This window comes from Bidens hawaiensis, unplaced genomic scaffold (assembly GCF_021521415.1).
Source record: "Bidens hawaiensis isolate Kalapana, Puna unplaced genomic scaffold, B.hawaiensis_p1.1 tig00026368_1, whole genome shotgun sequence".
NCBI classification, from domain to species: domain Eukaryota; kingdom Viridiplantae; phylum Streptophyta; class Magnoliopsida; order Asterales; family Asteraceae; genus Bidens; species Bidens hawaiensis.
In genome coordinates, this window is record NW_027494241.1 from 285,036 (window position 1) to 299,778 (window position 14,743).

At 33.8% G+C, this 14,743-nt stretch overlaps 1 protein-coding gene and 1 pseudogene across 2 annotated transcripts; one reads left to right on the forward strand and one right to left on the reverse strand.

Annotated features, from left to right (window-relative positions):
- The first annotated feature begins 2,428 nt into the window (after nt 1-2,428).
- Nucleotides 2,429-12,190, forward strand: LOC143573304 (uncharacterized). The gene is made up of 17 exons (XM_077058220.1): nt 2,429-2,569; nt 2,981-3,337; nt 4,009-4,149; nt 4,645-4,777; nt 6,311-6,424; nt 6,510-6,583; nt 6,655-6,729; nt 6,818-6,910; nt 7,654-7,714; nt 7,800-8,132; nt 8,227-8,353; nt 8,442-8,541; nt 9,349-9,418; nt 9,553-9,705; nt 9,775-9,870; nt 11,126-11,445; nt 12,002-12,190. Exons 1-17 carry the CDS (start codon nt 2,468-2,470, stop codon nt 12,188-12,190), a joined length of 2,538 nt encoding a protein of 845 aa, XP_076914335.1. The 5' UTR covers nt 2,429-2,467.
- A 692-nt stretch (nt 12,191-12,882) lies between these two features.
- On the reverse strand, nt 12,883-14,264 carry LOC143573306 (putative 1-acyl-sn-glycerol-3-phosphate acyltransferase 5 pseudogene; annotated as a pseudogene). The gene is made up of 2 exons (XR_013142406.1): nt 14,134-14,264; nt 12,883-13,426 (listed from the first exon to the last, which is right to left on the reverse strand). The product of XR_013142406.1 is annotated as a putative 1-acyl-sn-glycerol-3-phosphate acyltransferase 5 pseudogene (transcript).
- Between the last annotated feature and the right edge of the window lie 479 nt (nt 14,265-14,743).

Genomic DNA, 14,743 nt, shown 5'->3' on the forward strand with positions numbered 1-14,743 from the left:
AAGAAGATTAAAATAAACATAAATGTATTCCTAAATACATATTCATCCAAACACAATTGGTGAGCTTAAATTTTAATAAAAAAAAAAACAGATTTGATAATACATTATAAGCATATATAGCAACTCAAAACGTGAAATGACTGAAAGTCTTAATCAGTAGGCTTAAATTTCACTTCCAATAAAATTTAAAATATTCTTAAAATTAAACATCATGCATGGAAGTAAATTAAATATTCACATCGTGGCTTTCATCTTTCGCTTTCTAATTCTGTATTCTCATGATCAAACGCTAAATTGAAATGATCTTAAAAATATTGCTTTTTAGAAAGTTAATTTAAATATAGTTATTTAAATCATATCTTTCTAATTTAAAACCTTAAAATATACTTCTTAAGCTTGATACAAATATTGAAGTTTTGAAAAGATTATTAGTTATCAACACATTTTTTACCTTCATAATGCCTTTTTTTTTCTATAGATCAATTATCAACTCGATCACTCTAATTCCATTGTCGAAAAAGACATTAACATGATGGCGTAAACTTGTTTTCATAATCTTCTATTATTTTAAGACTTCAACGTAACCCTTTTTTTTATTAGCAAGTTAACATTTAACTGAAGTTACAATTAGCACCCAAAATTGTCACAAATTTAAAAGGTGAATACCCATACATGTGACTTTTAAACCTTAGTGTCAAATCTTGTTACTTTTAGTAAATGTTACGGACTAACTGCGTAATTGTTTCTAAAAAAGGAAAAAATGCAATCACATTTTATATTTTAGGGATCCCTTTACTTAACACCCTTGATTATATATTTCCCCACACTTAATAAGCAATTACATATTTCCTCTTTTCATATCAGATTACCAAGTTACTCATGTTTCTTACCATTAATAAATTAATTAAAAAACAAAGTTATATTAGTATTTCTAGAGTTAAAACCACACCATCAAATCATCTTCTCCAACCTACTTCCAGCAAGCTCGATTTTTCCGGCAAGCTTCTGGCCATCTCATCACCGCCATAAATGACTACCACCACTTTTTTCCTCTGAATCCTGCCGTCTCACGTACACTTTTTTTTATTTTAGTTGAGTTGTTTTTGTTGGTAAAAAAATTTAATTCAAAACTTTTTTATATTGACTATTGATTAAAAAATTCGATGCCAATTGGTTTATTAGTGTTCGATATGCTCGTCTTTACATTGACACGGTTTAGACTGAATTTGAGGAGATATGTAATTGATGTTTTAAGGAAAGAATATATGTAAATAGTTATTTAATTATGTCATTAGGGTAAAACAGTTATTTAATTAGTTAAATTTAATGAAATGAAGGGATATGTAATATGTGTGGCTTAGAGAGGAGAAATATGTAATTGATTTTTAAGGGATGGGTAAATATATAATATGATAACTTAGCAAGTGGATATATGTAAATGCCCCTATATTTTAAAAACTTGGATTTTAATAATTTAAACAATAGCGATTGCTTGTTATTTGTTAATAATTCATGCCAACGATACAACTAATGCCACTTTTGCTTTTCACTTTCGTTGTAGAAAGCAATTTCACTCTAACGAATAACTAACTTCGACTTCCTTTTTTCTTATGTTGTTTCAAGATATTTACTAAACTGTGGTTAATAAACATCAGGCGTTTATTCATTAATAACACACCTAATTACTTCTTTTTGTTAAAGTAAGATTGTCACTGACATCAAATTAAGAAAAAACTCAGTAGTGTCATCGGTCGTATTAACACTATGAATACTCTGAGCGCCCAAGGTAATAGCTATATTATAAAAATTCAATTTGTAATAACCTTTTAATAACTTGTAACAACCGAATTAATGCATCAATTTTCAATATTTACGTTTTCAAAATACAGCAAGCAAATTCAATCCAGATGTACATAAAACAGATCATCATGAGTCATCACGCGTAATGCACTTTAAAACTTAAAACATACCGTGAGGGATTACTACAATCAATTTGTTACAAATCAATAGCTTTAATTAATATATTAATCATTAAAACTTATATTAAAATATTAAAATCCGCTCCACCCACACCCACCACCACCACCACACCCACTCGACTTTCGTCTCCTTTTTTATTATTATTATTATTATTATTATTATTATTATTATTATCAAATCAAACACCCAAAAATCCAACACTCATCTGCCTCAAGAACACCACAGCATAAACACTTTATTATTATTATTTTTAACACACACTCTTCAATTCAATCCAAAATTCACTCAATTCCACAATCAATCGAAAACCCAGATACAAGATTCACTCAATTGAAATGGGTATTACTCGAATTTGAGTTTTATTGGTGTTTGAATCACAATTGCAGCTCGAATTCGAGAACCCAGTTGGGAATTTGGATAATAATGCGGGAAAATTGGGGGTTTTGTTGATATTGATCTGCGATTGGATGTCGCCGGAGAAGATTTGATGTATTTAATGGAGGGAAAGACTCGGTGTAGGATTAATAATAATAACAATAATATTATTTTTCCAACAAGGAAATGTTGGACTGAGCTGTTAGTTCTACAGGTAATCTTTCAATTTTGGTGATTTCTTTCTATTTAAAGATTATTTGTTTTGCCTTTTTTTTTAATCACTGTTGATGAAAAATGAATAATTTAGGGTTTCTTTTAATTTTCCCAATTTGGTAAAAAAAAAAAATTCAAGCTTTCAGAATCTTTATTTCCAAATTATGATTTTTTTTTTTGTGAAAAATTGAAGCTTTCAAGGTTTTCATTAACTGTGTAACATATGAAATCAGGGTTTTTTTTTATTAATTTACTGTTTAATTTTTCCAATTTCAACAAGCAAAATCTAGCCCCCTTTTTGGGTATTAGGGTTTGGATCTTTAGCAGTTTGAAATGAGAGTCAAATTTGTCAAAAATAGAAAATTTACACTTCATAAGTTCATATACTCAATTTGTTTAACATTTGTTTCAGATGTTATTAAGTTTAGTATTTTTCAAGATCATTCAAGCAAAATACCATCATACGGAATTGCAACCAAGAGAGCCTGTTAAAGGGAATGGAGATATTACATCACATTCTTGTATTCATGATGAAATAATTGAACAAAGGCGAAAACGGCCCGGAAACAAGGTTTATTCAGTGACTCCACAAGTTTATCAAGCTGTTGATACCGAGCCTCTTCACCACACAGGAAGGGCATTATTGGAAGTTCCAAAAGTTTCGGTTTTTCCTAAGAATGCTAAACAACCTATCAGAATTTATCTAAATTATGACGCGGTGGGTCATTCGCTTGCTAGAGATTGTAGAAACGTTGGGGATATTGTGAAAGTAAGTTTAGTTAAAGAATCTTTTTCTTGAAAATGTGATTAGGCCTGTAAACAATGAGCGTGTTCGTTTGTTTAGCTTAAACCCAACAAACGATCAAACATGAACAGTTTAAAGAACATGGTTTGTTGATCAGGTTCGTTCGTTAAGAAAATGAGTGTGTTTGTATTCGTTTATATTCATTCGTTAAAAGTATAAACGATGACTCACTAACGTAAACGAATAAACATAACTGAGCGAAAACCAATTAAAAGTAAATGTGAGCAGCAATGTGTTGGGCGAAAAAGTTTATTGAAACTAGATTATATTGTATGAACAAAAGAAATTAAAATGAACATGTTAACGAATGTAGACGCATAAATTCAAACAATTGTAAACTAGCGAACGTAAATGAACTAATGTAAACAAACGTCCACGAACATAAATAAACGAACGTGACGTGCTCATCTTTGTTCGTTTAACTAAATGAACACCAAATTTTGTTGATGTTTGTTCATTTATTTAATAAATAAACTTCCCGCCAAACGGTTTATTGTCGGTTCATTTACCATAATTATGATGCAAAACTAAACACTTTTTATTATTATTATTATTATTATTATTTATTATTATTATTATTATTATTATTATTATTATTATTATTATTATTATTATTATTATTTTTCTTTTTGCAGTTAGGTGAACCACCCTTAGCTTCTAATTTGGGTACACCTTCTTGTAACCCTCACAATGATCCTCCAATATTTGGTGATTGTTGGTATAATTGCACTTCGGATGATATAGCCAGGGAGGATAAACGACGTCGTCTTCGACGGGTAATTTTCAAATCTGGATTTTTTTCTCTGAGTTTTTGGTTATTTTATGTTATGTTCCTAAAATGTTTTGCTTTTTTTTTTGGTTTTTCGGTTATTGTGTATAATACTATAATGCTTATAAAAGCTTTGATTTTTTATGGGTTTTCGGTTATTGTGTGTTATGTTTACAAAAGCTTTGATGTTTTATGGGTTTTCGGTTATTATGTGTTATGTTTATAAAAGATCTAATTTTTTTGGGTTTTCGGTTATTGTGTGTTATGTTTAAAAATGATTTGATTGTTTTTTGGGTTTTCGGTTATTGTGTGTTGTGTGTATAAAAGATTTGATTTTTTCAGGTTGTCGGTTATTGTGTGTTATGTTTATAAGATATTTGATTGTTTTTTTTGTTTGCAGTTATTGTATGTTATGTTTATAAAAGATTTGATTTTTTTGGGTTTTTGGTTGTATTTGGTTTATAAAAGTGTTGATTTTTTTATTTGCATGATGTGAGATCAGGCTTTAGGGCAGACAGCAGACTGGTTTAAAAGAGCATTGGCAGTTGAGCGTGTAAGAGGAAACTTGCGGTTAAGTGGTTATTCTGCATGTGGTCAAGATGGTGGTGTTCAACTTCCACGTGAATATGTTGAAGGTAACTGAATAATCTTAATTTGTTAAATTTAAAGGTGGCAAGTTGAGCGGGCCGGGTTGGTGGGTTCGGTGAGGTTGGGCGAGTTTCAACCCGTTTGAGATTAAAGTTTTGAAATCCTGAATAGTGAGTTGAAATTAGGGCTGTTCAAAAAGCTGCCTAAAATCAGCTCGGTTTGTAAATGAGCCGAGCTAAGCCAGGTAAACGTGGCTCGAAATAAGCTCAGTTTGCAAACAAGCTGAGCCGAGCCAAGCCTGAGCCAGGGTAATCTTGGCTCAGTAGGCTCGTTTGGCTGACTCGTTTAAACTGATGCACAAGTTTTTAATTTTAAATATATATTAATTATGAGCTAAAAGTATAAATTTGATGTATATAAGTTATAAAAAGTTTTGCATTTTATCAAGTATGCATTATGTGTATGTTAAAAGTATTACTTTTTTATATCAATCAATATGTTTAAAACTTGAAAAGTATTGCTTTTTTATAATAAATGAGCTGGCTTGACGAGCCACGAGCTGGCTTGAGCTCAACATTTCAGCTTGTTAAGATAAACAAGCCAAGCTTAGTCGAGCCTGAGCCAAGGTAAGCTCGACTTGTTAGCTTGCTCCTTAGGTTCGTTTAGCTGACTCGTTGGCTCGTTTAAGCAAAATGTATATAAAAATTATAACCAGAAAATTTAAGCAAAATTTTAATATGTAAGTTATGCAATTTATCAATTATGCATTATGGTGTATCAGTGTATGCTAAAAATTTGGTATATTGGTTTTTAATGATCCCAATTATTGCCTTTTGGTCACTATTGGTCCCAACTAATGAATTGGCTACTGAATGTCCCAACTTTTAAAGTATTTGTTTCTAACGGTCCGCGACTAACAGAATCCTAATGTCATTAGTTTCAGGTCGCCGGAAAAACGGTTTTGGCCGGAAAACTCAATTTTTTTCCTGAAAACTCAACACGTCCAAACATCTTGGTAACTTCGTATCGGACCTTTTGGGAACCTTTTTTAAGTAAAAGCCCCAATTATTGAGGTCGTCGGAAACCCTAAAACCATTATCGGAATCGGTTGATGATGCTCAAGTGGTGGTAGTTGGTTAGCGGTGAGTCAATTGGCGGTGGGTGCGGTGGGTGCGTTGTTCAGGTGGTGCTTTCCGGCAACAAATTTGAATTTTCCGGCCAAAAACGTTTCCCCGACGACCTGAAACTAACGGCGTTAGGATTCTGTTAGTTGTGGACCATTAGGAACAAATACTTGAAAAGTTGGGACCATCTGTAACCAATTCATTAGTTGAGACCAGCAGTGACCAAAAGGCAATAATTGGGATCATTAAAAACCAATATACCAAAGTATTTTTTTTATACACTCCAATATGTGTAAAAGATATATATTTATTTATTTTTAAAAATAAACAAACTGGCTCGAGCATTTTACGAGTCAAGCCTGAGCCCTGGCTCGGTTCGTTTACAACCCTAGTTAAGATTGCCACTTCATATAATTTTTATAACTTGAAAATAAATTTTATTCTTGATTTTTGCAGAGGGGGTTGCTGATGCTGATTTGGTTCTTCTGGTGACTACACGGCCCACCACTGGCAATACATTAGCATGGGCGGTAGCATGTGAACGTGATCAATGGGGTCGTGCAATTGCTGGTACTTTTTGTAATTTCTATTAAAAACAATCATTATAAAGAATTATATAAATCTAGAAAACCTAATACTATTTATGTATTTATAGGACATGTAAACGTTGCCCCTCGTCACTTAACAGCCGAAGCAGAAACCTTACTTTCGGCTACCCTCATACACGAAGTAAGTTATTTTTAACATGTGCGTAAATTGTTTTTTTTTTTTTTAAGTTTTTGACAAGTTATGGTTGTTAGGTGATGCATGTTCTTGGGTTTGACCCACATGCGTTTGCTCATTTTAGAGATGAGAGAAAAAGGCGGCGGAGTCGGGTAAATAAATACCATTGGTTTAATTAATTATAGAAGTTTTGACTGGTTGTTCATTTAGTTGATTGTTGTTTTTGTATAAATTTTGCAGGTTACTGAACAAACAATGGATGAAAAGCTCGGGAGGATGGTGACACGGGTCGTTTTGCCACGCGTTGTTATGCATTCACGCCATCATTATGGGGTACATTACATTAAAACTTTTTTTTATATAGTTTTTTTAGACTTTTAGTATAATTTTATATTCGTTTGGAGATTTTGAGTTCTTGATTTATCCATCAGTTAGTGGCCTTTTAATATATTTATGAATCGGTCAATTTGGGTCAAAACAGTTAAAGAAACAGTAAGCTTACAGTGAAATAGGTCAAATTGGTGTAAAAAACTTGTAAATTGTATTTCAAATGCATATAGCTTTATAATAATGTATATTATTATTATTGAAATAATATACTTTATGTAATCATATTCGGTGTAGTAATTATTTATGATAGGATAAATTTATTGGATCGATAACGTTTTAGGTCTACCCAATCCAAATTTACCCATTTCAACCCGTGTTCAAACTTGGTCCAGAACTCTAGTTTCCACCTGTACTACAAACTAAAGTCAAATTAGTGAATTTTATTGAGTTTTAACTCGTTTGACCTGTGACCCAACCCATGTTAACCAGTGTCTAAACCTCCCCATTCTTCAACTTCATTATTAGAAAATAAGGTCAATTTAATGAATTTCAATGATTTTTGACCCGGTTGACCCCCGACTCATTGACCCTGACCTTCGAACTTCGTCCATTTCCCACCTCCATTAGAAACTAAAGGCAAGTGACTCAGGTTAATAAATTTTGTTGAGTTTTGACCCGCTTGGCCTGCGAAGTGTTGACCCCTTTGACCTGCGATCATTGACCCCTGTCCCAACCCATCTTGGCAGACATTCTCTGAGAATTTCACAGGCCTGGAACTAGAAGATGGTGGGGGGCGTGGAACATCAGGTTGATAAATCCATCTTATTTCAATCATATTAAAGTTCTTATCCTTTCTATAATTATTATTTATTAACAAAACTCAAACCTTCAGGATCTCACTGGGAAAAAAGGCTTTTAATGAATGAAATAATGACGGGCTCAGTTGACACGCGATCAGTGGTTTCAAAAATGACATTAGCTTTACTTGAAGATAGCGGTTGGTACGAAGCTAATTATAGCATGGCGGACCGTCTCGATTGGGGCCATAATCAAGGGACCGAGTTTGTAACGGGCCCATGTAACCTTTGGAAAGGGGCTTATCATTGCAACACTACACAATTAACAGGTTGTACGTATAATCGAGAAGCCGAGGGTTATTGCCCAATTGTAAATTATAGTGGCGATCTTCCTATGTGGGCCCGTTATTTTCCTCAACCTAATAAAGGTAAGTTCAAAAAAATTGTATTTATTTTTCTCTCTAGGCTTCTTGATATAATAAATATATTTTTTCTAAAAAGAATTGATTTTGGTGATTGCAGGTGGACAATCGTCATTGGCTGATTTTTGCACATATTTTGTAGCTTATTCTGACGGTTCTTGTATTGACACTAATAGCGCACGCGAGCCCGATAGAATGTTGGGTGAAGTACGTGGAAGTGACTCAAGGTGAGATTTTATTTTAAATCATTTAAAATTGTAATGCTAACTATTTATTGTGTTTTATATTTATGTTTATTTGTTTATTTTATTGAAGGTGTATGGCCTCTTCGTTAGTAAGAAATGGGTTTGTTAGGGGTTCTATGACCCAAGGAAACGGTTGTTATCAACGGAGATGTGTAAACAATACATTGGAGGTTTGTTATTAACCATTTTTATTTTAATCATAATGAGTTAAACAAGTACAGTATCAACATAGCTAAAATGCATGGTGCCAGATGGGCCATTGCGTTTAGACAAGCCCAAATTCCCTTGATGTTCTCTCAAATGCTTAGACCATGAAATGGGATTATTATGGTAATGGCGCGGGCCGTATTCGCAGGTTGGCGGGCCGAACCTTTCATGAACCCGAAAATCGTGTCACGCACATGAACCCGAGCACACGTGTATTTGCGGGTCAACATGAACGCGAGCCACGTAAACCAAAAAAGAGATATATTAATGTTTGCTTATTAACGTTTTGAAGTTCTAAATCTACATTTTTTTTTGTTTTTCTATTAAGAATAAAGTCAACAAACAATTGTGTTTGAAATATGTCAAAATATCTTTTAACTTGAAAATTTTGGCTTAAAAAAAACCAAAAAGTTTAAGTTGTTACACAAACACATTTTAGAAAAAAAATAAATAGTGGGTTAAACGGTTAAACCCATGAACCCGCTGGCTTCGACACGAACACGACCTGTTATTTTGGCTAAACATGTCTGTGGGTTTGACCTGAAACTGACCTGAACCCGTTTAGACTAAGCCAAAACCCTTGGATTTCGAGTTAGGTCCGTGTTGTGTCAGAAATTTACACTTTTAGATAACGGTTACGGGTCAAACAAATAAAGCACTATAAAGCAGCTAAAATAAACGGGTCAGACGTGTTAGATTCATGATGAATCTAACCCGTAGCGATATGTTACCCAAACTGAATTAGCTCGATATTGATACTGTTTTTGCAGGTTGCTGTTGATGGTATCTGGAAGGGATGCCCTGAAGCGGGCGGGCCCATCCAGTTTCCAGGCTTTAATGGTAATATTCAAAGAAAAGTTACTCTTTTTTGACAAAAAAGTATTATCTTAGTACACAAGTATATCTCGTTGCCACTCAAATTATAATCTTGTTATAATTCACAATTATAGTATTTATTTATTTTCATGTTACAGGTGAATTGATCTGCCCGGCATATCATGAACTCTGTAGTGTAAACCCTATTTTGAAATCCGGGCGGTGCCCAAACTCATGCAGCTCCCATGGCGACTGTGTTGATGGAAAATGCCACTGTTTTATCGGGTTTGATGGCCATGATTGCCGCAAAAGTAAATCTCTCTTTTTTTATTCGCATACTAAATAATTTTACGCATGTTTTTACATAATATTATTTCCAGGGTCCTGCCCAAGCAATTGTAGCGGAAACGGTAAATGCCTAAAAAACGGTATTTGTGAATGCACAAATGGATACACTGGGATCGATTGCTCAACCGGTGAGTATAGTGAATTTATTTAAATGAAACCGAAAAAGCCGATCCGTAACTGAAAAAAAGATAAATTGATATAATTGAACCCAGATAATAACCGACTGTTTGGTTTCATGTTTTTTGTAAAAACTCAATTTTCAGTTCAGTTTTGCATGTAATTAAAACCTAAAAAACCAAACCGAACCGAACCGAATTTATGGATTTTTGTTTTATATTTAAGTAATCTATAAAGAATTTAATAAATAGTGCAACCTACATGTTTTAGCCAAAATGCAAATATACATCATTTAATCATAATTAACAAAAAGATTACGCCTCAAAGTTTGAAACTCAAATTCATTGTTTTTGGGCCAATTCTTTTCGGCTTAAAAAATTCAAGCTCAAATGGTAAAACAAAAACCAACCGGTTTTTAAAAACTTAAAAACTGAATTTTGGGTTTTTGGATTGGTTTGAGCCCAAAACCGACTCATGCATGCCCCTAAAAGGGCATAATGGTCATGTTAGCAATTAACATTATACCCGTGTGGCAGTGTCTATGCGTACCCAAAAAGGACATAATTATGCATATCCATAAAGGACATAATGGTCATTTGAACAGTTAACTTATTATACCAATTTCTATGTACAACCCTAAAGGGCATAATGGTCATTTTAGCAATTATTTCATTATACTAATTTCTATGCACAACCCTAAAGGGCATAATGGTCATTTAAGTAATCTATAAAGAATTTAATAAATAGTGCAACCTACATGTTTTAGCCAAAATGCAAATATACATCATTTAATCATAATTAACAAAAAGGTTATGGCTCAAAGTTTGAAGCTCAAATTCATTATTTTGGGCCAATTCTTTTCGGCCCAAAAATTTCAAGCTCAAATGGTAAAACAAAAGCCAACCGGTTTTCAAAAACTAAAAAACCGAATTTGGGTTTTTGGATTGGTTTCAGCCCAAAACCGACTCATGGGCATTAATGGTCATTTTAAGAATTAACATTATACCAGTGTCTGTCTATGCACAGCACACCCCTAAGGGGCATAATGGTCATTTTAGCAATTGCATTATACCAGTGTGGCAGTGTCTGCATACCCATAAAGGACATAATGGTCATTTGAACAGTTAACTTATTATACCAATTTCTATGTACAAATCTAAAGGGCATAATGGTCATTTTAGCAATTATTTCATTATACCAATTTCTATATCCTAAAGGGCATGGTGGCCATTTAGCATTTAACTTATTTTACCAATTTCTATGCAGCTGTCTGTGATGAGCAATGCAGTCTTCATGGTGGAGTGTGTGATAATGGAGTGTGTGAGTTTCGGTGCTCCGATTATGCAGGGTACACGTGTCGCAACACTACAGATCTTCTTGACAGCCTGTCAGTTTGTAAAGATGTTTTAGTAAACGATGGTGATGGTCAACATTGTGCACCCGCTGAATCGAGTATTTTGCAACAACTTGAGGAAGTTGTTGTCATGCCAAATTATAACCGGTTGTATCCAACGGGTGCTCGAAAGATTCTTAATATTTTTAGAGGCAGAAATTGTGATAAAGCTGCGAAACGACTAGCTTGTTGGGTAAGTTTCGTTTTTAATCAAGGGCAATTTGGTCGTGTTGCTAAATAATCTATGCTATCAAGTCCCTAATAACATAGGCCCATAAATATTGATTTTTAACGTACGCTGCTTGAAAATATAATGGTGTATATTTCTGAAATGGCACGAACCTAACACGAAATTCATGGATTTTGGTTTAGTCACAAATTTGGGTTAGTTTTGAGTTGAACCCACGAACACATTTGCTAAACATGTTCCGTTTGGGTCGGCCTGGTAGGTTTGCGCATAACCAGTTTATTTTATAACTTAAAAAACTTGTATTTTTTATGCCAAGGTTTAAAAAATAAAGATAAATGAGCATCTTATTTATATTTTAATGATATTTTTTAACTTTGTAATTTTAAGTATTATATGCAAAAATAAAATAAAATAAACTTGGGTAAACAGGTCGTATTCGTGTCAGTAAGCGAATAGGGGTGTACCAAAATCCTGAATAAATCTCTTGTTGGCTTTTTACAATCTTTCCATTTAATAGTATGCTTAGTAATATGGTGCTAAAATTTTATTATCGAACCAGATATCGATACAGAAATGTGAAAAAGAGGGTGACAACCGGTTACGAGTGTGCCACTCAGCATGCCAAGCGTACAATTTGGCGTGTGGGGCCTCGTTGGACTGTTCGGATCAGACCTTATTTAGTGAAGAAGGTGAAGGGGAGGGGGAGGGGGTGTGCACAGGGTGGGGTGAAATGGAGTCTTGGTTTTGATGTAATTGTAACACTTACATTTGTAAATCATCATCATAGGTAGTCGTTTTTTACCCGGGCGTTCGGTCGGGCGGGCGGGGTTTAGTGTATAATTTAGGGCTTAGGTCATTGCACGAAGTGCTAATGGCTTTAGAGTTAGGGTTTGCAATTTCTTAGCCCCAAGGGTGTTTTTACTTGGTGAAATGTAAGATTCAATGTATGGATTATTATAACAAAAAGATTAAAAAAAATGGGGAAGATTTGCTACTTGCTAGACTCAAATCGTGTTCAAAAGCTCGATAGTAATCGAGCTTATAAGTTGAACTTGACTTTTTGTATGTTTAAACTTGTTTTCTTACCTGAAGCTTGATAAATTTTGGTATGCATGAGTTCGAGCTTGGTTTGTGATCTATTTGTGTTTTTTCTAAAACTACTTTTAGAATTAATTACACGGATGATGAGCGTAGTAGTATGTTCATATTATGGATTTGATACGCATTTATTGAAGATTACAAACTTGGCCCAAAGTTATGCATGTTAGTCACTAATGGCCTCCACCTTTGTAAGTATATTATTATTATTGTCGTCGTCGTTGTCACTGGTTTACACACTTATAGTTTAACCACCACAATGTTACCTTAAGGGGGCATAGCCAAAGTTTTTGCCATAATGCTAAGCGACCGATTGAACTTTAATTGTATTTAAACATGCAACACAACAAACGTTATATGAGCATCACCGAAACAACTAAAAACAAGTAAATAAAGAGGCGACAAGTAAGAAATTATTTCAAGAACTGGTTTAGGGTTTAGTGTTTCCTGGACTTCTTCCAAGTTGACAACATTTTCACATATTCATGGACCGGTAATGGATGGAAGTTAAAACTCGTGGCCAAAGCAAGATATGCACTGGCTAAGCCAATGTATATCTTAAACCAAATAGAAGAAAACAGATTAAGATATGTTAACAAACACGTGATGGCTAACACAAGCATGCAATTAGCCGAGCATTTGATTGTCGAGAGCTCTCCTTCGGTTCCTTCATTTTCAAAATGCCCATTTGCAACAAAATCCGAAAGCAACCGATCTTTGTGTTGAAACGTGTTAAGTAGCCAATCTTCGCACTTGCTTTTGGAGGACGGGATATCTTCTAGAAGGATCCGACGAACATGAACATGAACTTCAGAAGGTTCTACACCAAAAACATTGTCCAAGAAAGTGGGACACCGGTTCTTGTATGCTATTGTCACATCATACACTGTAAAAGGCATTTTAGATTATTTTTATAAGCATATGCCCTGAACATGATACGTGTAACATGTTTATTTATACAAGTCAAACGGGTTGGTAAGTCAAAAAGGATTGGTGGATTGTAATCAACTTGTAAATGAGTTAAATGGGTTGACGGGTTTAGCTTATACGCTATATATTTTTAATTGAAATTTCTAAACAGGTTGACACTTTTAACTTAGTACTACGGTGTAAACAAGGCAAGGCGCTCGTGAGCTACTCGAGATTGGCTCACTAAAAGCTCAAATCACTAAGCATAAACAAGCTCAGGCCTAATAATAAGTTGGCTTAATAAACGCTTGAGCCCTATTTTCACTTGTCAAGCATGAGCTGCATCACAAGCTTAAACGAGCCTATTATTCTTATACTTTAAGTTTAGCACATTAAATTAAATATATATATTTATAATAGATATTATTATATATAAAGTGATGATAAAATAACTAGATTATATAAACTATGATATATAAAAATTATAATTAAAATATATGTAAAAGATAACTATAACTGTATATAAATTAATTAGTGGATAATAAACGAGTCAAGCTCGAGTTTTAGAAATAATGCTCGAAACACGCAGAGGTCGAGTTTGAGCTCTTGAAAGTTAAACAAACTGAATGCTTATCAACCCAATCGACCAAGACAAAACCTAATTATGGAAAGTGTATAACTAACCTGCATCTAAAGAGCCCCTTAATATTTCCAAACAAGCATAAAAACCCCTTGTTTTTGGAAGCAATACATTCTTCAAAACAGGCAGCCCATTTTCAGCAGCAAATTTTTGGCTTTTTATGCACTTTTCTTCCCTGCTTATATCAGCAAATCAGTTTACCAATCATCAAAATTAGGCCTTTAAAGGAACCGAACGTTTAGTTAGCACCATTCAACGGGAAGTTTGTTTATTTTATAAACGAACGAACATGAGCACACGTCTCGTTCGTTGATGTTTGTTCATTTATATTTGCTTGTTTTTGTTCATTTATGTTCATTTGCTTATGCTCGTTAATATTCATAAAACTTGTTGGCCCATTGCATCTTTAGTTTAGTTTTAATAGCGTTTTAGGCCCAATGCATTGTTCTTCACGTTAATTTTAACTAGTTTTAACCCAGTTATGTTTGCTCAGTTGTGCCCAGTCGTTAACGTTCGTATACCATTCTTTATAGAAATAGCATACGGACATAATAAACAAATACTAACATGCTCATTTTCTTAACGAACGAACACGAACAAGAAAACTCCGTTCGCTTATCTTCGTGTTCGATCTTCTGTTCGGTTAAAGTTAAA